This window comes from Pongo pygmaeus, chromosome 8, assembly GCF_028885625.2.
Source record: "Pongo pygmaeus isolate AG05252 chromosome 8, NHGRI_mPonPyg2-v2.0_pri, whole genome shotgun sequence".
NCBI lineage: Eukaryota > Metazoa > Chordata > Mammalia > Primates > Hominidae > Pongo > Pongo pygmaeus.
In genome coordinates this window covers 103704115-103728668 of record NC_072381.2, presented here as the reverse complement: position 1 = coordinate 103728668, position 24554 = coordinate 103704115, and the positions used below count along the sequence as shown (strand labels likewise).

General features: G+C 50.4%; 2 protein-coding genes across 14 annotated transcripts in view; both read left to right on the top strand.

Annotated features, from left to right (window-relative positions):
- HPS1 (HPS1 biogenesis of lysosomal organelles complex 3 subunit 1) overlaps window positions 1-6481 on the top strand; it is a 32369-nt gene extending 25888 nt beyond the window's left edge. For 3 of the 5 annotated variants that reach the window (XM_063670138.1, XM_054503549.2, XM_063670136.1), the window contains exons 17-20: window positions 205-357; window positions 2564-2677; window positions 4437-4519; window positions 4968-6481. In XM_063670138.1, coding sequence (XP_063526208.1) covers window positions 205-357; window positions 2564-2677; window positions 4437-4519; window positions 4968-5130 — 513 coding nt within the window. In that variant the 3' untranslated portion in view covers window positions 5131-6481. The remainder of the gene's footprint in view (window positions 1-204; window positions 358-2563; window positions 2678-4436; window positions 4520-4967) is intronic. The other 2 variants (XM_054503551.2, XM_063670137.1) reach the window with 1 other exon arrangement.
- Window positions 6482-7380: 899 nt separating this feature from the next.
- PYROXD2 (pyridine nucleotide-disulphide oxidoreductase domain 2) overlaps window positions 7381-24554 on the top strand; it is a 32088-nt gene continuing 14914 nt past the window's right edge. For 2 of the 9 annotated variants that reach the window (XM_054503542.2, XM_054503544.2), the window contains exons 1-5: window positions 7383-7682; window positions 11748-11767; window positions 14693-14786; window positions 15441-15514; window positions 22814-22969. In XM_054503542.2, the coding sequence (XP_054359517.1) occupies window positions 7556-7682; window positions 11748-11767; window positions 14693-14786; window positions 15441-15514; window positions 22814-22969 (471 nt within the window). In that variant the 5' untranslated portion in view covers window positions 7383-7555. Of the gene's footprint in view, window positions 7683-11747; window positions 11768-14692; window positions 14787-15440; window positions 15515-22813; window positions 22970-24554 lie in introns of all 9 variants that reach the window. The other 7 variants (XM_054503545.2, XM_054503546.2, XM_063670134.1 and 4 more) reach the window with 6 other exon arrangements.

Sequence of the window (24554 nt, the reverse complement as noted above, 5' to 3'; positions counted from 1 at the left end):
TCTTACAGCTTTTCAAGGCCTGGGGAGCCAGGAGGTAGTGGGGGATCTGAGGAAGCAATGATACAGGGGCTTGGCTGAAATGGAAGCCACTGGAAAGAGGCAGTCCTGGCCCTCCTGCCACCATGACTGGGCACAGCTAGAAGCCCAGGGCGAGGATAGAGGCAGGCTATCCCTAGCTTCTGGCTTGTAAGCACCTTAACTCAGACCTTCACCTACCTAGAAGACTTCCCAGGCTTGGTGCACTTCATCTATGTGGACCGCACCACTGGGCAGATGGTGGCGCCTTCCCTCAACTGCAGTGAAAAGACCTCGTCGGAGTTGGGCAAGGGGCCGCTGGCTGCCTTTGTCAAAACCAAGGTAACCATTCGGACCCAGGGCGGGGATGGGTGGGCCTCAGCCAATATTGGGCAGCCCCTCCTGCTGTGATCCACATTCCTGGGGCTAGCAGAGTGCACTGGGCAGCAGGCCCGAAAGGCAGTGGCCAGTGCCGGCATAAATAAATGCTCGACAAGTATTTGTTGAATGAGCTAGAATAGAGAGAACGGCAAGGTCCATCAGCTGAGCATCAGAATTTAAAACAAGGTGATTTCTGTTAAGGAAGCATTCCCTGGAAATTCTTTTGTTCTCCTTATTTAACTGTTTTTCATGGCAAAGTTGTATTTTTGGTAGGGGGAGGACCCCTGCCACTCTCCAAAACAACTATACATGTGTGTGTATGTGTGTGTGTGTGTGTGTGTGTGTGTGTGTGTTCTTTTCTTTCTTTTTTTTTTGGTAGGGGGAGGCAAGTAAAGTGTATTCTAATGTTTAAAACAAGATGAGAAGATGGGTGGCGGAGGCATGTGTTGGAAGCCCAGCCCCATCTCCCACCAGTTTTGTGGCTTTGGGCAGTACTTAGCCCAAGGGTCAGTTTCCTCATCTGTAGAAGGAAATAATAGTGCTATTTACATCACAGAGTTATGAAGATTACATGAGAGGATACGTATCAAATATTTAGCATAGCACGTGGCACAAAATACAGATACAGTTCATTCAGTACTTACTGGTGGCATCATCATCACCATCTTCATCCTTACCCCTCATTCTGGAGACAGTTGGGGTTATCTTGGTACGTTTCTTTCTGTTGGTTTTTTGTGCACAGTTTGTTGTAGTTGAGATCACTCTGTATGTGCAACTTTGTTACCATGTTTTCACTTCACATTATATCAGATGCATTTCCTCATGCCATTAATTCTTCATAGACATGATTTTTAGCAGCTCCATAATAGTCCATCATGTGAATGTAACATAATTTATTGAACTATTTCCCTGATGTTTAGACATACAGATTATTTCTAGGCTTTTGCTGTTATAAATAATTCTGCAGTATACATCTTACATACATCTGTGTCCCCATCTCTGATTATGTCCCCAATATGGATTCCTAGAAATGGAATTATTAAGTCAGATGGGAGGAATGTTTTTAAGGTTATTGATGGATGTTGTCAAATTACTTTCCTGGAAAGTATCGTCAATCCACGGCAGATTTAATTAGTAATTGCACGGTGATGCAGTTCGGAGCAGATCGCCTGTCCCTCCCATTAAGGGTAGATGAGAGGGCTCCTCGAGTCTCTTCCCAGCCCTGAGAGGTGGGAGAGAGCCCACTGTCCCTGCTGCCTTCCCTGGGGCATTTCACCGGCAGCATTGGTGACAGTCCCTGCGTCAGGCAGGAGGACATTCCCAGGGGAGCTAAGGCACGTGGTTTCTCAGGCCCTGTGTTTCCATCTGACACCTTGGTGAACTCTGATTTGGACTTCACCCCTGGCTCAGGACATGCTACAGGGTCACTCACCTGTGCCATCAGTTCCCAGCCTAAAGGGCATTAGGTGAGTGGGCGACCCCAGGCAGAGGAGGGGATTCAGGAGACCACACCTTGTTCTCCTGTGTTCATTAATGATGTCCCTGGCTATTTTCTGGCCCGAATGATCATTTCACTAATTTATTTATTTTTTTTAATATTATTATTTTTTGAGACAGGGTCTCACTTTGTCACCCAGGCTAGAGTGCAGTGGCACAAACACAGCTCACCGAAGCCTCAAGCTCCTGGGCTCAAGCAATCCTCTCGTCTCAACCCCGCAAATAGCTGGGACTACAGGTGTGTACTACCACACCCGGCTAATTATTTTGTATTTTTTGTAGAGACGGGGTTTTGCTATGTTGCCCAGGATGGTCTTGAACTCCTGAGCTCAAGCAATCCACCTACCTCAGCCTCCCAAAGTGCTAGGATTACAGGCATAAGCCACCACACTAGCCCAGTTCACTAATTTATGGCTTATGTGTATAGTAAAGTTACACAAAGCTTTTTTACATATATTTTGCCCCCACGCTAACTGGAGGGTAGTCCATCCATCCAATAATGATTTATTGTTGAGCCTCCTGCTCTGAGCCGAGGCAGTGCCCAGGTACTAGGAGAGGCCCCTGGCAGTCATGGAGCTTCTCAGCTGTGCACTTTCCTTCCTTCAGAGGTAAGAGCTGCCCAGGCAGACCAAGGCTGGGAGAGTGGTGATGCTTGCTCTCTTTTCCCCAGGTCTGGTCTCTGATCCAGCTGGCGCGCAGATACCTGCAGAAAGGCTACACCACGCTGCTGTTCCAGGAGGGGGATTTCTACTGCTCCTACTTCCTGTGGTTCGAGAATGACATGGTAGGTGAGGCTGAGTCCCTGGGCCAGGACGGGCTGCACACACTTCCCACTCTGTAACTCTTGGATTCCTTTCTTCTGAATTGTTGTCTGCCTGTCTCATCTTCTCTTCTTGTTGCTGGTAAGTCCAGCAGTTGGGACCCAGAGCTCAGAGGTCACATTTTCACATGGGCATTTAACTGCTTTGTGATCCCTCTGCCCAGCTGTCTGGCAAACTCTTGCCATTGTCCACGTGGCATCCAGGCACACATGTGAGCAGATGGGCACATGCCCCACTGTGAGAAATGTGACTCAGACCACACACTTTGTCGCTAATGCTTCCATGTCGCCAGCGTCACGTGCCAAATGTGGCACACGGTCATCCCTGTGGCGTAGGCCCCTGAACTCAAGAGCATAGGCCCCTGCTTGAAGCAGTGAGCCAGGCCGCCCGAGGAGACACTGGTGGTGCGGCTCAGGGCCCTGGCCTCCTGGCCCTGCACTGCTTCCTCTGGGCCTCACTGTTACTGCAGAGTAGGCTCCAGTGAGGGAACTTACTATCATTGTGTCTCCATCCATACAACGGGGTCCGGGATCCCTGCCCCAGCCACTGCACAGGGCTGTGAGGGGTACAGTGGCTGGGGCTCCTCTCCTCCTGTCCCTCCCTCTTCTCTGTCTTTTCCCTTTCTTTGCTTTCCTCCTGTTTCTATTTGCATCTCACTTGTCACCATGAGTGGTTGTTCCAGCTCTCAGGAGTGTTCCTCCTCCCTCGCAGCCCTTGGTCTCTGGGTCCCTGCACTACTGTGCCTTCCCCTGCACCCCCCTGCACGCTCTTTGTTCACTGAGGGTGACAGCCATCCCTTTCCATAGGGCAGGGTGGTTACTGGGGCCCTCCACCACTGTTCTCTCAGTCACCCCTCACAGCCCTGTAAAGTGGCTGGGGACAGGGATTCTTGACCCCGTTGTATGGATGGAGACACAATGATCCGGAGATCAGACGCCATGGCCAGGGCCACCGAGGCTGTAAGTGAGGAAGCCGGAGCCCAAGCTCTGCTCCCCCAGCCTGCAGGCTCCCAGTTTTCCTCCGTGCCCTCAGAAGTGCCCAGGACGTGTGTACAACAGAAGTGCTAGAAAATTCCTGTGACCTTTACCTTCACTTCTAGGGAGGGACAAGAGTCTGTGTGCTTGGGTGGCCCCATGGGGTGATAAAGTGGGGCAGAGCTGTGGGCTGGAGACGCCAGGTTTGAATGCCAGCCACACAGCCCAGCCAGTGCCGTGGGGGCAGCCGTGCACGCTACGGAGTCCACTCCCCCTGCAGGGCAGACCACGGTGCCCACGCAAGCATCAGCTAAGTGCCATGTTCGTGCCTGGCACACAGGGCACATCCAGCAGATCTTAATTCCTTTCCCACCTTATCCCACCCTGGGAATTCCCAATTCTTTCAAAGCAGAGGCTTGGGCCTTTTGTGAATGCTCTGCTCTTCAAGACCCTGTATGACAGCCCCGCAGGTTGCCCTCCTGAGCGTGTGTTTGTGGCCTGTACAGGTCCAGGTATTGATGGTAATGAGAGCTACCCTGCTGGCCCTTGAAACTTTGAGTGCTTTGTCTCTAATGTTCATAAGGTGACTGTTGTTATTCTGGCTTCAAAGATGAAAAAACAAGGTCCAGGCATTTTCCCAAGCACCCAGCACACATGACAGAGCCAAGCCAGGCCGCAAGCCCGGTGCGTCTGACTCAGGCCCTTGCGCTCCCCCCGCACCCACTGCCTCCCTGTCCTCCCTCCTCAGGGGTACAAACTCCAGATGATCGAGGTGCCCGTCCTCTCCGACGACTCAGTGCCTATTGGCATGCTGGGAGGAGACTACTACAGGTGACGCCACGTTGGGAGCCGCTGGGGACAGATGCCCCCATTTGGGTGATAAGTGCTCGCCTCTACCGGGAGCAGCTTCTGCTTCAGCAGTGCCATACCTCAGACCCAGAAATCCACGCTGGCAACACCTTCCCAGCTGGCCCTGTGTGCAGCGAGGGAGGACGGGTGTGGAGGGCACATCTGTGTTCCCACCACCTTCCTGCTGGCATGGTCTTGGCAGCACGGGGAACGTCTGTGCCCGGCCCAGAACATCCCTGCTGCTAACTCGTAGCCAGAATGGCACTGTTAGGTCAGTGAGGAACCGGAGCGGGTGTCAAGGCCCACATGCAGGGGCCTAGTGAGATGACCGAGGGCATGGGCATTTGCTTGCGAGGGCCCAGAGAGGCCTCTGGCACTGGAGGAGTGCCGCAGCCTCACTCCTGAATCCCATCCTCCCTTTCCTCCCCAGGAAGCTTCTGCGCTACTACAGCAAGAACCGCCCAACCGAGGCTGTCAGATGCTACGAGCTGCTGGCCCTGCACCTGTCTGTCATCCCCATTGACCTGCTGGTGCAGCAGGCCGGCCAGCTGGCCCGGCGCCTCTGGGAGGCCTCCCGTATCCCCCTGCTCTAGGCCAAGGTGGCTGCAGTCTGCCTTTGCATCCTGTCTTCCAGCTGCCCTTGCTTGCCACTGTTACCCATGACGAGAGCCTCCTGTCTGCAGTGGCTATCCTGAGGATGGGGCAGAGTGCCCAGGGTGGCCCCAGGGTTTCTAAAACCCCACCTAGACCACCCTCCATGTCGGGTACTGAGCAAGGCCCCAGATCCTTCTCTCTGGAGGAAGAGGGAAGCCCAGGGGTCCTGTTTGTAAAACAACAGTGGCAGCAGCTCCTCTTCCAGAGCTGCCTCTGCCTTTATCCTGGGAGATGGGGAGGAAGCCCCATCTCTGCTGTTCCCTCTGTGGAGGAAGCCCACGCAGCAAGCTCTCTCCTACCCCAGGTAAAAGTGCTCCTTTGCCTGGGTTTGAATTCTAGCGCTGCCACTTCCTCTCTGCACCTCCTAGCAAGTTTCTTCTATTCCCCACATTTAAAGCGATGGCACCTCCCTCCCAGGGTGGTGTGAGGATTACCCAATGTGGTAGGTGCTCAATAAATGTTGGTCAGTGTTATCACTGAAGCCCAACATGCTTGTGCTTCTAGACCCTTCTGTCAGTGCTGATAAGCCCTTGCTAAGTCCCAGCCCCTTCATGCTTGGCTGGCGTCTGCCCTAGGGCTGGGGTTCTCAAGCCCCTGGCCCTGGCCCAGAGATTTGGATTCGCTTGGCAGCCATGGAGCCCAGGCTTTGATGTCTTTCAAAGCTTCCGTGGTGCACCCTGGATTGAGAACCACCACCTGAGGGGTACAGCCCCTCTCTTCCAACTGAGAAGTTCCTGTCCCAGAATGGACCCAAGGACAAGAGACCCTGAGAGCCCTGGGACTGGGAGTGTCTGCTCCTCTGAGGCCAGAAGGCTGGTGCTGGGCCAGAGAGGGCGGCGTGGCAAAAGTCAGCGTCCACTGCAGCACAGGATCAGATGGCCGCGTGCTGTGTGTGCAGGAGCCTCGCCTTCTGCGTCTTCAGTCTTCAGCCAAAATTCGCTCAAAGACTGGTCTCTCCCTTGCAGGGAACAGCTTTGGGGCTGGGGGAACTCGAACCCACACGTTGGTCTAAAGCCTGAGAAGGTGGCAGTGAGGAAGTATCCCCTCAGGTGACTGGATCTGTGTTCCTCCTTAACATCATCTGATGGAATGGCAATGAAAAGCATGGATTGTGGAAAATACAGAAAAACATAAAGGAAAAAACTCCAATCCTCTGAGCCCACCACTGTTCAGGACCCCTGCTTTTGTCACCTACTATTTTCCTTTAGTTTTTAGCAGCGGCTGGATGTGATATGTCTAGTTTAACCCATCCCCTTGATCTTTCTATGTAATAAATAACACAGGAGTGAACATCCTGAATCAGATCTTAGCAGAGATGCTCACATGCGGGGTAACTGTCCATGGTGTGTGGAGGGGTCCTCGGAACTCCCTCTTAGGATCATCTCCACATACTCTCCCAGTTCTGAGATTCGTTACCAATAGCAGGTTTCCGTCACACTGCGATATCAGAGCAGTGCAGGAACTCTCCACTCCGAGGGGTTTCTTCCTCCTAGGGGAACACTCTGCTAAGTAATGGGCAGAGAACAAAGGGGCTCCTAATTCAAGGCAGGCCTAAGGGAGGGTCAGAAAGAACTTTAGCTGGAGGTATTTATAGATGTGACCTCGAATCCTTGGGGATTCTTGGAAAATGAGCAAAGTGCCAAAAGAGGAGAAATGGCCAGGCCTTCAAAATAAAAATCCCAGAGAATTACAGACAGTGAACTTGCCCCTAAGCCCTCGTTGAGGGGTGTGTTTGAGCATTTAGGGGAGGACTCCAGTGCTCCTCAGCGACAGACACAGCCGCCTCTGCGTGTCTGAAGGCGCTGGTCATGGTGATGCTACATGGCCGCCCTGGGCGCCTCCTGTGGGTGTAGAGGCATCACCACTCTGCACTGGCAGACTCAGCATGGAGTCAGAGCAGAGTCTGACACGAGCACTTGCCACCCCAGGCGTTTCAGTTCTGACTGAGAAGGGAGACGCACAGGGGAGGAGAGGGCCCTTTCAAGCTCCACTCTGCCTCCACCACTCATTCCCTAACCCCGCAGCCTCAGCGCCCTCATCTGTAAAATGGGGAGTTTTGCCTACAAGGTTCAGCACAATGCCAGCCTGACATAGGAACCCCAGTGGATTATCAGTTTTGCCATTATCCCCTGCATCCTGGAGGTGACACCGCCTGGTTAATAGGCAACCCTCCCGACGGCCCAGCACAGCCTCACGGCAGCAGGAGGCTGGCCTGTGGCCAAGAATGCATGGTGGAGGGGGCCTGGAGGGGGACTGCAGCTCCTCCTCTTCCTGCTTCCTCCCTGCTCCACCCCGTGCCTAGGGCAGCACGAAAGCCAATTGCTAGCAGACTCCCTGCCTAGCAAGGCCCAGCCTGGGGCAGAAATGGCTGCAAGTGGCCGAGGTCTCCGCAAGGCTGTGGCCGCCTCTCCCTTCCCAGCTTGGAGACGAGCTCACACGGAAGCAGGGGGAGGTCTGAAGCCTGAGTATGATGCGGTGGTGATAGGAGCAGGTAAAGTGGTAAAAGCAGGCTGGGCCAGAGCTGAGGGGCGGGAAGGCAGCCCTGCTCAGAGCTTGGTGCGGAGGGGGAGGGGGAGCCAAGCCCCACTGCTCTCTCCTCTGGCATAACCCAGCCAGAAGTTTATACACTAGCAGGGGCTGCAATGGAAAGCCCTTCCATCTGGCAGACAGGCACCTGGGATTCCAGTGCTGTCTCTACTGTGTGGCCTGGGGCAAATGCTTGCCTTCTCTGGGCTTGGATCTTCCCATGGAGAATGACAGAGGAAGACTAGGTGAGCTCAGGGGTTCCCTATATCTCCTGCAAAGTGACCTAGTTTCCACCACATTCTCTGCCTATGGTTTGTAAGGGTTGGAAAGAGCCCTGGGCCAACAGACAAGTGAAATCCAGCACCCCGCCCCCTCAGTGCCCTGAGTTCTCGTCACCACTACCTTACCACTGAGGCCACCCCTCGTCACAAGAAACTGCAGTCATTTCATAACGGCCAGTTAGGATGAAATAGAACTGAGTCCCAGAGTTCCTACTGCGTGTCTGCAGAGGGAGATGGACCCCACTGCCTTGCAGCTCTGGGACATTTGGGGATCTGCAGTGATCCTGCCACACTTTGCCAACCCCTGGGCTCAGAGTATCATAGTCTACTGGGTGCTAGGGGAAGAGGCAGGCCCAGGACCAGGTGGTCTTTCCTTAGTGCCTTCCATTCACACTTGCAGAGGGCCCCAGATGCATGATTGCTAACTAGGTCTATACAGAGATAAAGCAGACGGCACTCAACATGCAGCTTTGAGGGCATGTCTTCATTTTCATATGCACTAGAGCAGTTGCGAGCTGGTAGATACTCAACAGTCATCTCTCCAGGGAAAAATGTGTGATGTATGTGTGTGTGTACGTGTATATATGTATATGTATATATACACACATATGTGTATATATGTATATGTATATACGTATGTATGTATATACATCATACATACACATACACACATGCCTATTTTAAATATTGAAATAAAAGATACACTGCACACAGTTTTACAAATAAAGATATAATACTCTCAATTTAAATGCAGTCTACCCAAGTGATTCTTACCAAAGGCTTTCTTTGATTTTTGCCAAACTCAGTAGCCAACCTATAGTTGCAATTGACAAATGAGGGTAGCTCCAAAGAGAATGGTGCTCCATATTTTCTGTAAAGAGTAAGATGATTGTGAAACAAGTGAAACAACAAAGATTTATGTCCCAACCTTACTCCTTTATTTTTTAAAATTTATTTTTTTTTTATTTTATTTATTTATTTATTCATTTATTGAGATGGAGTCTTGCTCTGTCGCCCAGGCTGGAGGGCAGTGGCGCAATCTCAGCTCACTGCAACCTCCACCTCCTGGGCTCAAGCGATTCTCTTGCCTCAGCCTCCTGAGTAGCTGGGACTACAGGCGCCCGCCACCACGCCCGGCTAATTTTTGTATTTTTAGTAGAGACGGGGTTTCACCATGTTGACGAGGCTGATCTCAAACTCCTGGCCTTGTGATCCACCCACCTCAGCCTCCCAAAGTGCTGGGATTACAGGTGTGAGCCACTGCGCCCGGCCTCCTTCTTTAAATGACAGGAATGATGTTACTCAAATAAGATAATATTGTTCTAATACTAGAATATTTCCTTCAATTTTTGTGCTATTTATTCACGCTATAACAGCTAACGCTGTTAGGTTTAATCTGCATTATTAGCATTTTCCCATAGCTTTCTTAAGCCTGACCACAAAAAATAAATTCAGCCCTTCTGTGTAATATTTGCTGAGGACGGTGGTGTAAATACTCCCACCGTAGCCTTTTCTGTTACCAGGATGAGGTTGCTCAATGTGATTTAGGAGAGATACCCAGTAGCACATCATTGTACAGTGTGTCCACCATGCAGATATGTACATAGAGGCCAGTGACTGCCAGGGCATGGGCAACAGTCAAATGTAGTAAAAACAAATAGGAGGTAGTGTGTTTTGAGTATTTATTACCTTTGTTTTTAATATAATTTATTTAATTGTAAGCTTATATAATTTAGTTTATAACAATGGCTGTTTGACAGCCGGCTCACAAACTCCCCGGGCTGGTGGGAGCCATCTCCAGCACCTCACTTAGCCTCAGAGAAGCCCCCTGCCTCCTTCCGTGCTCGACCATAGCTCACCCTGCTGTCTCCTAATGGGGAAGGTTGACTCTAGGTCACCAGCTGCCTTGGTGACTTGCCTACAAGTGCGAGTGAGTCTCAGTGTGTGAGCTTTTCCTTGACATGATTTCTTTAGTTGCTAAACATACCATAAAGCCTGGTTTAAAGGCATCTTGGACCTCAATGAGGAACAGAATGGCATCTTCTGAGACAAGGGTTACCTCTGAGTCCCTGAAGGCACACTGGCACCTGGCCACCACCTTGAAGTTGTATCTGATTTAGTCATTTGACTAAATGTGCCTGAGAGTGACTGAGGGGCTTGTTAAAATGGAGACTCCTGGCCCCGTACCTGGTGACGAGCATTCTGAGGGTGGGAGGTGACTCCCGGAGGTCAGCACATTCACCCAACCAACACTGCCTGATGCAGGCAGCTGCAGAGCCCACGCCCAGAGCAGCTCCTCAAGGGCCCAGGCGCCTGCTATGGGGCCCCTGAGGCAGGTCTGGAGATTAGCAGAGCCCGCAGCTGAAGTCCTCTTCAAGGGAACAGAGGTGTCACCAGAAGCCAAGGAGGGCTCAGCCAGGACTTGAGGGTGGGCACTGAGAGGGGGTCTTGTGCTTTGGATCCTTGACCTTACTCATTTGAGGTCTGCCATGATTGAACTGGACCCAGTTGCCTGGAAAACTATGAGTTTTCCAAGATTGATCATCAGCACCAATTAAAAGACAAATAGCTCCCATTTATCTCATCCTTGCCACACTGCAGGGTCCCTGGCACCCTCTGTTCCCCATGTGAAGAAACTCAAGGCTCAGGGCAGCTGACGACTCTCTGAGGTCATGCCCTGGCAAACAGCAGAGGCTGGGCTGAGCCCAGGACTGTCTGCCTTTAGTTTGCTGCATGTCTTTGAGAGACAGGTTCCATCTGTTCATGAGTCCCAACTGGCAGATGGTTTAAACTTTCTTATGAACATTTTCAAAAGCCCATACAAATAAAGAGTATGTCAACCAGCACTTTTTAAGATAAACTATAACCAACTAGCTTCTCACATGCTTCTCATATGGTAAGAGTGAATTTTAGCTCATGAAACTTTTGGTTCTGTGAAACACCTGCTGAATAGACCCCTGGGAAGGGGGTCTATGGGAGTCGACATTTATACAACCTCCCAGGTGATTCTGAGCTTATCAGAGCTGGAGAGGCACTTGCTACCCAGGGGCTTGGTGTGGAACGTGAGATGCCAAAGCCAAATTCAGGCCTCTCAGCTCAAGGCACCCTGAAGCGCAGCTAGTCACTCTAGCACATGTTGAAGCTGTGCATGTTTACTTCATGTTGAACTCATGTTTTATTTTTGGAACACTGGGGATTGGCAAAAACAAACCCATGTGAATAAAGCCTTCTAGGGCACCACTGTGCCGACTGTGAACCACACGTGGATGAAACAAGCCGCGCTTGACAGCAACTACCCACATGACCAGCACTCCCCTGGATGCTGATGCTGCCATGCGAGACGGGACGTTGGTGCACCAGCATGCCAGCCACCCATTGCTTCTCCTGCATGCCAACTCAGCTGTGCTGCTCCCTCAGACACCATCACTTGCACCTCCCAAGCGATGGAAGCCCTGGCGATGCTCTCACGAGCCCCTCACTCCAGCAGAGCCCCTGACCAAGCCAGGGGAGCAGGACTTTTCCAGCCAGGGCAAGAACCGGGGTTTTCTGACTCCTTGAAGATCCAGTGTTTCATGGAGTTGAGCTAGATGCTGTTCCAACATCTGAGTGCGGGAAGGGGAGGGGAGGGTCACCAAGGATCTTCATGGCATGGGGGCGGGCAGCGGTGAGCACATTCCTCAAGGACTGTCTGTCTGCCGGCCCGCTGACCAGTGATGCTTTCCTTCCTTCCCTCTCCCGTTTTGTTGCAGGACACAACGGACTGGTGGCTGTGAGTACCTCCCCCTTGATCCCACTTCACTGGCCCCTGGGCGTGTGGCTCTCAGCAGCCTGGGAAGGAGTGTGAAGAAGCAGGTGGGATAATATCGGGCCTTGAGAGAGAAGGAAAAGGCAGCCTAGTCGATGCTCTCTGCTCTCCAACGCTGACTGGGGGCTGGGTCGAATGCACATCTGCAGCCAGCTGAGGACATCACAGGCTCCTTTCCTCCCCTTCCCCTAATGGGGAAAGGTGGTTTCCCCATGGCCTGTGAGGGAGTCAGGGAGCTTCCAGAAACAAGCTGACAAGGCAGGGAAGCATGTAACCAACATAGCATCGGAGCAGGTGGGAACCAGGGGATTGGGCACCTGGGGCGGAGTGGGGGCCCTTGACTCCAGGTCATAGGCAGCCCTTCCGTCTAGAGCCCTGTGTTGCCAGCTAGGTCCAGGCCATGTACCATCTTGGAGTACATAGCTGCCATGTGGCCAAAGTGTGCCCTGGAAACATTGAGGAGCTCAGTCTAGCAGAAGGGCCTGCGCCCTGTCCCCAACACAACTGACTTCAAGATCCCAAACTGAGCTGGGTATCCCACAGCTATCCTTAGCCTATGCTTCTGTAACCTGAGTCCAGATACCTCCAGGAGGCCACAGAAGGCATTCAAGGCCACAAAACAAACGTGGAACATCTTCTTGAAGCAGCGGCAGCTCTAGAATATCAATATAGGGGGAAACTGTGGGTGTGCTAACGGACTGATGTTAAACCTTAATACTTTGCCGGATGTTTAAGTTTTACTTGAACATTTTACGTGGGGCATTTTGTAACTCAATGGATCAGTTATTTAAAACATTTATTTTATTTTATTTTTTTTTTTTTTTTTTTGAGATGGAGTTTCGCTCTTGTCACCCAGGCTGGAGTGCAATGGCATGATCTCGGCTCACTGCAACCTCTACTTCCCGGGTTCAAGCAATTCTCCTGCCTCAACCTCCTGAGTAGCTGGGATTGCAGGCACCCGCCATCATGCCTGGCTAATTTTTGTATTTTTAGTAGAGACGGGGTTTCGCCATGTTGGCCAGTCTGATCTCGAACTCCTGATCTCTGAAACTCCTCTGAAAGTGCTGAGATTACAGGCGTGAACCACCACGCCCGGCCTGATTTTATATTAATTTAAACAAAGATTCATCTCCCAGCTCTGCCACTTTGTGAAGGTTGAGTCACTTAGCCTCTCCGAGTCACGGTAAAATGGAACAATGTCACCTGCCCTCACAGAGCTGCTGTGAAGGTAATAGATCATTTGCTGCTAGGACCTGGCACATGCAGCCTTGCCCAAATGGTGGCTGTTATTACTGGAAGTTTCCAGGCCAAGGAAGGCTGGCGTCCACGCCCTTCACCCAAAGCCCACCAGGAACACACTTATAGTTAGTCTAGTTTGGTTTCTTGCTCTTTGCCGTGGGGGAGCTCACATCAGGGGAACCTCGGGTTGCCTCAGTAGGAAGGTGTTAGAAAGAACCTAGCACAGGATTTGAGCTTTGGTGATTTGAGGGAAGGCCTAAGAAAATAGGGGTTGCCATAGATTAGATACTGTCAAGAAGGAGGGACAACCCTGCAACTGGGCAGCTCAAGAAATCTGATCTGTAGGGGGGAGAGATGAGTGTGCGGAGAGCAGTAATTGATAAAGAAGTAGCAGTCACTCATTTCAGCCAAGAGGGGTGTTCGGTATTTTCTGGATGGCACGGAGACATGGGTTTTGTTTGTGCTTGCCTCATTTTATCATAGTCTCATAGAAGCCTTGTTTGAGGTTGTCAATCTGTGAGATCGTTCCTGTGTAATAGGAGAATGACGCAGCTCACCTTGCGTGCCAGGCCTCAGCCACTGAGTGACGGCTGCTGTTTCTTTCTCAGTAGGTTATGATAGGAGGATATGTTAGGATAAACGCTGGTTTCACGCTGTCTGGTTTCAATTCCAAACACCTCTACTCATCAGCTCTGTGAGCCTGAGGCAAGCTGTTAACCTCATTGAGCCTCAGTTTTCTCATCCGTAAAATGGGAGAATCATAGTACCTACCTCTTGGCTGGTGGGAAAAATTAAACAAAACAATGTACTCAGTGTTTCTGGCACATAATAGTTGCCAAGTGAGCTTTTTGAAAAGTCTGACTTTTGCATGGCACCATTCCTGTGTTCACAGGGCCAGCATTTTATATCGGTAGATTCATGACCAGTTTGGTTCAACAAATATTTATTGATTTTTCCACTAAGTGCTAGAAAAAAATTAATAGAAATCCTTGCATCATTTGTTCTCCCAAAATAAAGCTCTGCTATAAACAGCTTCATTTACTGAGTACATTCTCTGTGCCAGGGACCACTTAAAGCCCTGTCTAGGGACCAGCTCAGTTCATCTTCACAGCAGCCTTATGAAGTGGGTAAAGCCGGCACTATTTTCATCAGCCCCATTTTTGCATGTGAACAAACTGAGGCCAGACAGATCAGGTACCGAGGCTGCAGCAGCAGAGAGAGAATGAGGGGCTGAACCTGGGTGGAAGGGTCAGCATTCACAAGTTCCACCTCACTGTGCTGTGCTTGTAGGAGAGATGAGGCTTGCTCCCTGCCTGGAGGAGAGCGACATCCCAGGGCAGAGTGGCAGGAAGCAGCGTGAGTCCCTGAGGCACCAGGCCTCTAAGGAGGGAAGACCACCTTCATTGGGAAGTGGAGGGGTGGGAGCAGGCCTGTCGGATCTTAGAGGACATCTAGAAAAGGCGAGAGTGGAAAGGGAAGCACAGGGAAGGGCATTCCCAGAGGCGGCAACAGCATGAGCGGGGCGGGGAGGCCGTGGAGTGTGGGCCATACTGGCCTATAGTGAGGACCTTAGTCTGCGGGTCAGCCCGAGGGAGCCCTGACATTTCAGAGGGGTAAAGGGAGGGCCCTGTGTGCTGCCCCCCTTCCCAGGCAGCGTACCTGCAGAGACTGGGGGTGAACACCGCCGTCTTCGAGAGGCGCCATGTGATCGGGGGTGCGGCTGTCACTGAGGAGATCATCCCAGGTGAGCTCTGATGTGGCATGGGGGAGTGGAGGGCAGTGACTCCGGGTGACAGACTTCATCCCTGCTGACCCCTGGCGACGGTCTCCATCCCTGGTGACCCCTGGCGACGGTCTCCATCCCTGCTGACCCCTGGCGACGGTCTCCATCCCTGCTGACCCCTGGCGACGGTCTCCATCCCTGCTGACCCCTGGCGACGGTCTCCATCCCTGCTGACCCCTGGCGACGGTCTCCATCCCTGGTGACCCCTGGCGACGGTCTCCATCCCTGCTGGCCCCTGGCGACGGTCTCCATCCCTGCTGGCCCCTGGCGACGGTCTCCATCCCTGCTGGCCCCTGGCGACGGTCTCCATCCCTGCTGGCCCCTGGCGACGGTCTCCATCCCTGCTGGCCCCTGGCGACGGTCTCCATCCCTGCTGGCCCCTGGCGACGGTCTCCATCCCTGCTGGCCCCTGGCGACGGTCTCCATCCCTGCTGGCCCCTGGAGACGGTCTCCATCCCTGCTGGCCCCTGGAGACGGTCTCCATCCCTGCTGGCCCCTGGTGACGGTCTCCATCCCTGCTGACCGCTGGTGACGGTCTCCATCCCTGCTGACTCCTGGTGACGGTCCTCATCCCTGGTGACCCCTGGTGACAGTCTTCATCGGATTCGGTTTCAGGGTTTAAGTTCTCCCGCGCGTCCTACCTGCTCAGCCTGCTGAGGCCGCAGATTTACACTGATCTGGAGCTGAAGGTAGGGCCCCCCCACGGCCCGATTGCAAGGAGGGAGGAGGCAGTTCCATCTTCCCAACCTGGGTGGAGGCTCCCTGTTCTGTGCCCGAGGTGATGCCCGCCCCTGAGGGCTCCCTCTTCCACCCAAGTCTTGTGTATCCCACGTGGTCTCCCTGCTGCGTTCCTGCAGATGGGTTTTGTCTCGTCCATGTAGTGTCTTGAAAAGTGGGAAATTTCATCCAAAAATCAGACTTCTTTTGAAGAAAGAGCTTTGTCACCCTCAGGCCCACGTGGGACACCTATCTGAAGCCTTGGGCACCTGAGCTTACAGCTGCCTTGGGACATGAGCCCGATTTCTGCCCTCATTGAACTTGAGAGCTGCTTTCCTCTCTTGGCAGCTGGAGCAGGAAGTGGGGCCTGGGGACTTTTCTGGCTCCCGGGCTGTTTGGAAGGTTCCTGGGAGTCTCATCTGGTGCTGTTTGCCTCTCTTAGTCTGCTGACCTTTGTCCACAACCTGGGCCAACCCTGCCCCCCACTCTTTCACCTTCCTTCACCCCCACTGTCTTATAAACTGTGTCACCACATTCTTGAGGCTGGAGGCTGATTGGCTTCTACCTGCTTAGTGCCACTGTCACTTACCACTCAGAGAAAAGGGTTCTTGGTGCCATCTGCAGCTGCCACTCACGTTGGTGCCATTTTTTTTTTTTTTTTTTTTGAGACGGAATCTCGCTCTGTCGCCCAGGCTGGAGTACAGTGGCGCGATCTCAGCTCACTGCAAGCTCCTCCTCCCAGGTTCACACCATTCTCCTGCCTCAGCCTCCCGAGTAGCTGGGATTATAGGCGCCGCCACCATGCCAGGCAAATTTTTTGTATTTTTAGTAGAGACGGGGTTTCACCGTGTTAGCCAGGATGGTCTTGATCTCCTGATCTCGTGATCCACCTGCCTCAGCCTCCCAAAGTGCTGGAATTAACAGGCGTGAGCCACTGCGCCTGGCCACATTGGTGCCATCTTTGCTCTAAATTCAAAATTTTAAACTAGTAAGATGTCCAGCTGTTGTTCACAGCTTTTTGGCTGCTCTAACTGGTTCATGTAGAGAGTTCTTCAAGCCACTGGAACAGAGTATGTGCATCCTGGTACCAGGACTGGATGAAATCTAGCCAGGCCTGGGGGTGGGTCGCTGGTCTCCAGTCCAGAGCAGACCATAGCAACAGGCAGTTTATAAATGCACCACGTATTCATAGTGGCAGATGTTGGGGAGCAGGGACCCTCCTTTTGGCAAACCTTTTTTTTTTAAGAGACTAAGAATCACAGAATGGACATTTTCGCTTGGTTATTCTCTTTATTTAAAAAACGTTACTCATTTGAAATGGTATTTGTCATAGTGTTCCTTGAACTAGAAGCTCCCAAGTGAATTGAGTAGATGCTTTAACCTCTGCCTTAGGCTCAATTAATAGGAGTACGGCGCTCAGAGCAGGGAGAAAGCAGTCCTGCTGTGTGATGCGCAGGACTCATCCCATCTGGAGTACCTTGTTTTAACAGGACATTGACAACCTGAAGGGCATTGACAGGAGGGCAACTAAACTCCTTCCAGGAATATTGTCTTTCCAAAACTATAATGGAGAGCATTTATTTTACCAGCATCACATCTTGGGCTATGACCTTTAATGTTCTATCTCAACTGATCCTCACCTGTAAGTCAAGAGCCATGTTACAATCAGGGAACTAAAGTTCAGGGGTTAAATTCACACAGCTAGAAAGTGATGGAGAATTCAAGCCAAGGCCTGACTGTCTCCTACTCCTTGTTCTTGAGCTATGATGTGCTCAGGCCTCTTGGTACCGATACCACCCAGACTCACACGTCTCTAGCTCTTTGTAGTTTGCGGTGAACGTGGTGATAGAGTGCCCCTGGCAGCTCCAGCGGGGTGTGCACAGAGGCTGAGACTGGAGCTGCTGACTGCCTCCCTGCTCCACAGCTCACCAGCTGTGTGATTTCACCACGTGGTACCTTCTCTTCCTCATCTGTAAGATAGGAATAGTAACAGCACCTGCCTCCTAAGGCCACATCAGCACAGTGCCTGGTGCACAGAGGGCTCAGTACTTGTCGCTATTATTATTACCCCCATTTGGCACTTGAGAAAACTGAGGCTCCACAAAGACACATGGCTGGAGACTACTCACCCACCCTGCCACTTATAAGGCTGTATCCAATTAGACTGAGTCCTCAACTAAAGTGAGAGGCTTGGCTTTGGCACCACTGCCCCTCCTCCCCTCCTTGAGTCAAAGCACCCTCCACTGACCCGCTGTGGTCCCCACCAGGGCCTGCCTCCCCTTCCCGGGTGTTAGTTTCTACAGCTGTCAATGCGAGCACTGACTTGGATCACCTCCCAGTTCCATCCACCTAGTAAATGAGTTTGCTTTTGCAGCAGCCCCACGCTGGATGATGGAATCCAGGCTGGAAGGGCAGAGCCTTTGCACTGGCAGAGAAGGGGGTGTGGAGGGGGGCTTTTCATCCCCTTCAGCCATAAGCCACCTTTTCCACCTCCCCCTGGGCCAACCTTGACCTCATTGCCAGAGGCAATCCCATCCTCCCTCCCCTCCCTCACTGACCTTCTGGGTCTCACTCAGCCTTATTCATTTTGCTCTTGCTTTTCTCCTGGAAATCTCTCTAAGGTAGGGCTCTAATTTGCAGGGCCACAAAGTATGACCTGGGAAACTGCTGGGGAAACCCCAGGGGTTCTTCCTCACAAATCTGATTCTGTGGCAGTGGTGGGGCCCAGAAACAGTCGTTTTTATGGCATTCTCAGGTCATTCTGAAAGAGGAGGCCCCCGGAACATAACTTTGAGAAGCACACCCTTTAAATGTCTTGTATCTCTGGTCCTTTAGACACCCTTCACACACATACGCTCTTCACACACACACGCTCTTCACACACACACACCCTTTCCAACAATTTCCACCCAGGATGACTGTGCATGCTGAGAACTCTCATGGGGTAAATAAAAGAAGGGTTTGCTTTCATTTTGTTTTTTTTTTGTTTTGTTTTTTAAGAAAAAAGCTTCATAATCCGAACAAATCTTGTGGATATAATCTGATGGTTATTTAACATTCCCCTTCTCATTCGGACTCCACATAATTAAAACCATTGTTAAAAGAAAAACCTTCACTAAATTAAATTTAATAGAGTTTAATTGAGCAAAGAATGATTCATAAATGGATCAGGCTCCCGAGCTGGAGTATGCTCACAGTCTCCAGCACAGCTCCATGGTGGAAGAAGATTTATAGACAGAAAGTGAAAAGTGATGTACAGAAAATGGAACTGAGGTACAGAAACAGCTGGATTGGTTACAGCTCAGTGTTTGCCTTATTTGAACATGGTTTAAACAGTTGGTCCCCTTTGATTGGCCAAAACTTGGCGATTGACACAGGAGTAGGTTACAGTCTGTTTACGCCTCCTTCTAGGTTATAGTTCACTATGAACAGAGAAACCTTTAGGTTGAGCTTAAAATATTTAAGGAGGCAGCTTTAAGCTAAATTTGATTTAACACCATTAAGAATGGCAGAGCCTCCATTTAGAAGAGAAAGTCCTGGAATCAAATGAAAAGTGATTCATAGTTAATTAGTTATACTTGAAATAACTTTTGGATTCCTCTTAGGTCCCTGATTTGGAGGGTTTATTCGTTCATTCAGTCCATGTTTCTGAGCACCTGCCGTGTGCCACGCACTGAGAGAAGCCCTTGGGTGTACAGCAGTGAACTAGGAAGGCAAGGACTCTGCGCTTAGGCAGAGAACTTCAGGGACAGTGCCAAGAAGAAAAGAAAAGAAGGCAGCATTAGAGAAAGAGAGTGGAGATTCCAGCCTAGATGGCGACCAGCAAGGACATCTTCCTCAAGGGGGTGACATTTGAGCTGGTATTCAAATACCAAGAGGTCACCAGCAGCAGCCATGTGGACATCTGAGCAGTCTGCAGTCAGAGGGAAGAGGAGAAGGGCCCACCCAGGCAGGCGTGAGCAGAGGGCAGGTCAGTCTGGACAGAGCAGACAGGCAGAGAGCAGCAGATTGGGGTGGGAGGGGCAGGACTGCATTTTATCCAAGTGCAGCGAGAAGCCAGTGAGGTGTGTGATCAGGAAGTTCACTGCTAGGATTTGTGACTTTACAAAGGTAGGCCCACCTGCTGGCTTCTCCACCTGCCGGAGGAGGGGTCGCATGTGAACCACCAGGCCGCCGCTGCAGCGGTTCCCAAAATGGCAGCTTGGAGAGAAGTGCACAGATTCTGGAGGCAGCGGATGGGATGTCAAGGATGACAAGGAGAGAAACTAAGGATGCCTCCTGGGTATGAGTGAGTTCACTACATTAAGAAGAACGAAGCTGGAAGTTTCTCTAGCTTAGAATAAAGAATGTCTCTATCTTAGGGATAGGAGGGACCCCAGCCGTCTCCTGGCCCCGGCCCCCGCCAGCGTCATAAATCTCCTCCACAGAGTGTCCAGGGCTGCGGCGAGCCTGCCCGGCTGGAGCATCTCCAGTGTGGAGCAACTCCAGCGGTAATTGTTGGAAAAGCCTGCTTTTGGTTTCCTCGTGCTTTTCTAAAACGTCTACTCTCAGATCTAATTTCTGTCCTCTGGGGCCGTACCTTGTCTGCAACGTAGCATTCATTTATTCAGAGTCGACGGAGAGCCTATTAACTACACCGTGTCTACATGCGGAGGGTACAGCGGTGAACAAAACAGACGACGCCCCTGACTTCACAGGGCTTACATTCTACTTGGGGAGACAATGAAAACACTGAATATGTGATTAGCCATGTGGTGACAAGTGCTTTGGAGAAAAATATTGCAGGGTGAGGGGGCAGGGAGTGCAGGGGAGGCCTGGCTGATAAGGTGGCATTCCAGCCAAGACCTCGAGTCGTGAGGTTGCAGGCCACGGATCTGGAGAAGGAAGCCTCTCGACAGCAGAAACTGGAGGCAGCACAGGCCCCTTTTGTTTTATCTGTGCTTTGAAGAAGTAGATGTGCTCTTGGAAAATTCTGTGTGTTAATCAAATATTTGTAAATCAAATCATATTTTAAAAGCATCAAAGAAACTTCCATTTAAAGTGACCCTGGAGTAAATGAGTCTGCAAAGTAAATAAAATGTTCTGATGTGAATAATTTATCTACCTTGTAAGTATAGATTTTCACATAACCATTGCTTGATTGTGTCTTTCTAAATTTAATTATTTATTTCTGAAGTGAGGCAGTTACAGACCGGTGCTGAGAGCTGGGGCTTTGCAGTTACAGAGCTGTGGTTTTGAAACCCAGACCTACCTCCTAAAGTGACCTGGGACAAATTATTTAACTCCTATGAGCCTCTCATGTTGCTTTTGTACAATGAGGATAATAAGACAGCCACATGCCACCATGTTGGTCAACAGTAGACTATATACAATGGTGGTCCCATAAGCTTACAATGGAGCTGAAAAAATTGCCGTCCCCTAGTGATGTCACAGTGGCAGTGCAACATATTATTCATGTGTTTGTGGTGATAAGCCTACTGTGTGGCCAGTTGTCAAGAAGTCTAGTACATATAATTATATGCAGTACATAATAATACTTGATAGTAAATGACTTTGTCACTGGCTAATGTATTTATTATACTATACTTTTATTATTATTTTAGAGAGTATTCCTTTTCCTTATTTAAAAAATTCACTGTCAAACAGCCTCAGGCAGTTCTGTCAGGAGGTATCCAGCAGAAAGCATTGCTCTCTAGGAGATGACAGTGCCACGTGTTACTGTCCCTGAAGACCCTGCAGTGGGGCAGGATGTAGAGGTGGAAGGCAGTGACATTGATGATCCTGACCCCATGTAGGCCTAGGCTGATGTGTGTGTTTGCATTTTACTTTTTAGCAAAAAAAGGTTATAAAGTAAAAAAAAAAGTAAAAAATTTTAAAAACAGAAAAAAGCTTATAGAATGAGAATATAAAGAAAATATTTTATATTTTAAAACACAAACACAGTGTTTGTGTTTTAAGCCAAGTGTCTTTTTAAAAGAATCAAAAAGATTTTAAAAATTAAAATATTTATAAAGTTTAAAAGTTTGCAGTAAGCTAACTTACTGAAGAAAATTTTTTAATAAATGTAGTGTAGCCTACGTGTGCTGTATTTATAAAGTGTGCAGTAGCGCACAGCAATGTGCTGGGCCTTCGGTCACTCACCACTCACTCGCCCAGAGCAACTTCTGGTCCTGTAGGCTCCATTCATCATGAGGGCTCTATACAGTATCATTTTTCTTACCTTTTATGCCATATTCTTAATGTACCTTTTCTATGTTTTTTTTTTTTTTTTTTTTGAGACAGAGTCTCGCTTTGTCACCCAGGCTGGAGTGCAGTGGCGGCAATCTTGCCTCACTGCAGCCTCTGCCTTCCAGGTTCGAGCAATTCTGCTGCCTCAGCCTTCCGAGTAGTTGGGACTACAGGTGCGTGCCACCACGCCCGGCTAATTTTTGTATTCTTAGTAGAGGCAGGGTTTCACCATATTGGCCAGGCTGGTCTCGAACTCCTGACCTCAGCTGATCTGCCCGCCTTGGACCCCCAAAGTGCTGGGATTACAGGCATGGGCCACTGTGCCCAGCCTAGACATGTTTAGATACCCAAATACTGCTGGATTACAGTTGCCTCCAGTATTCAGTGCAGTAACATTCTGTGCAGGTTTGCAGCAATAGGCTACACCACACAGCCTATGTGTGGTAGGCTATCAGATCTAGGTTTGTGTAGGTACACTCTGTGATGCTCAAACTATGATGAAATTGTCTAACAATGCATTTCTCAGAACATATCCCCATCATTAAGTGATGCAAGACTGTACTTACAAAGTTATTGTGAGGTGACCATTGTAAACCCTAGTACAGTCCCTGGCATGGAATGAGTGTGCCATGCTGTGATGTGGTATGACATGGCGTGGCGCAGTGTGGTGTGATATGGCATGGTATAGTATCGTATGGCGTGGTAGGGTGTGGTATGGCATGGTGTGTGTGGTGTGATGTGATGTAGTGTGGTATGGTATGATGTGGCATGGCATGGCGTGGTGTATGGCATGGTATGTGTGGTATGTATGGTATGGTATAGAATGGTATAGTGTACTGTGATGTGATACAGTATCGTCTACCATAGGGTACTTGGGCAAGAGGGCTTTTTATAAACTTATATTTAAAAAACAGACACCAAGACCATATGCTTGGGAATCTACACACAGGTACCTAAATGGTCACACAAACACAATCGGAGAAAGATGTTGGGCAGAGATCACAGAGCCATTCACATGTGGCCCGTGCTGTTTGTGTTTTCAGAAACATGGGCTGAGGCTTCATCTTCGAAACCCCTACTCCTTCACCCCCATGCTGGAAGAGGGTGCAGGCAGCAAGGTGCCCAGGTCCCTTCTGCTGGGCACAGACATGGCAGAAAACCAGAAGCAGATCGCCCAGTTCTCCCGGAAGGATGCCCAGGTAGGGAAGGCGACCAGTGACTGAGCTCCTGCTCCCTCAGCAGCCTAGAGATGGGCCTGGTTGGATTGTCCTAGAACAATTGTCCAAAGGCCAGGGGCACTGGGCCAGGCCACCCCATATTCTTAGGAGGGCTCCAGTTGGTGGCAGCTCTTGATCTCAGGCACTGCGAAGAGAAGTGGATGGAGGATGCTGATTAAGACCAGTGGACTGGGAGGCCTGCTCACCTGCATGTGTTCAGTATGGGGCCACTCTCAGAGGGGCTGTGCATGCTGAGTTCAAGAAGAAATGCACTGGCACGTTCTTACACCAGTGTGTGCTTCATGCCCCTCCAGCTTTCAGACAGAGTTCCAAGTGTTTGTCCACATTAAAGCACATGAAAGCCAAAAAGGAGAATGAGGGAGGATCAGAGAAAATTAAGGATAAAATAAACTGAATCAGGAACTTAGGACAAGAGTTGTAAATATTCATTCAATGTGGCATCCCAAGGCTCCCTCCTGGCTGCCCAAGGCAACAAAGTGTCCATGATGGTGTGGGTCTGGTGACAGGATGAACACATGTCGGATGGAGAATGCACTTTTTTTCCCTTGGAACTACATTCTAGGAACCTGCTGGGTGACCTTGTCTAGATGAGCCACTGACTTCCGTAAGGGTCCTGCCACAGTTGGTTCTGTGGATATAGAAAGATTATTTGAATGGCCATTTTGTACCAAGCCTGGATACAAGCTGAGGTGTAGCATTAAATCACATCTCAGTGGAGACATTTTTATAAGAAGAACCTAGGTTAGTAGAACCCTTGTACATTTCTTTTGTTGTGTTAATCTATTGCTGGGTAAAACTTAGAGAACCACAGACACACAGCCTACATGTCTCTTCCACCAGCAGTTTTCAAACCTGGCTGATGATCAGAATCACCTGAGGAGCTTAGCCTTTTATTTTGTTGTTTTATTTTATTTGTTTTTGAGACAGGGTCTCACTCTGTTGCCCAGGCTGGAGTGCAGCAGTGCGATCTTGGCTCACTGTAACCTCTGCCTCCCGGGTTCAAGCAATCCTCCTGCCTCAGCCATCTGAGTAGCTGGGATTACAGGCGTTCACCACCATGCCCGGCTAAGTTATTTTTAATTTTTTTGTAGAGACAAAAGTCTCACTATGTTGCCCAAGCTGGTCTGGAACTCTTGAGCTCAAGCAATCCTCCCACCTCCGCCTCCCAAAGTGCTAGGATTACAGGCATGAACCACCACACCCGGCCTGAGGAGCTTAGCTTTTTTAAAAGTGCTTCTTTGGTGGTTCTTTTGTGCAGCAGATTGGAGACCGCCACCTGCATCCTCTCGTCCAAATCCCGCCCATCTCAGATGCACTTGAGGGGATTTGGCACAAGGCCAGGTCCCCGGGCCTGCAGGACACTAGCTGTGGCCCTACACGCTAGTGACCACACACGCCGGAGGCCAAGTGCCCATTTCCCATCGTGGAAAGTAAGGAGCTTGATTTCTGGTTTTGTCTTTCCATGCTGTCATATTAAAGGCCTGCTTAGAGGAAGCTGTTTAACTTCATTTTTACTAAGACTTCTCGAATGTATTTTAACATGGAA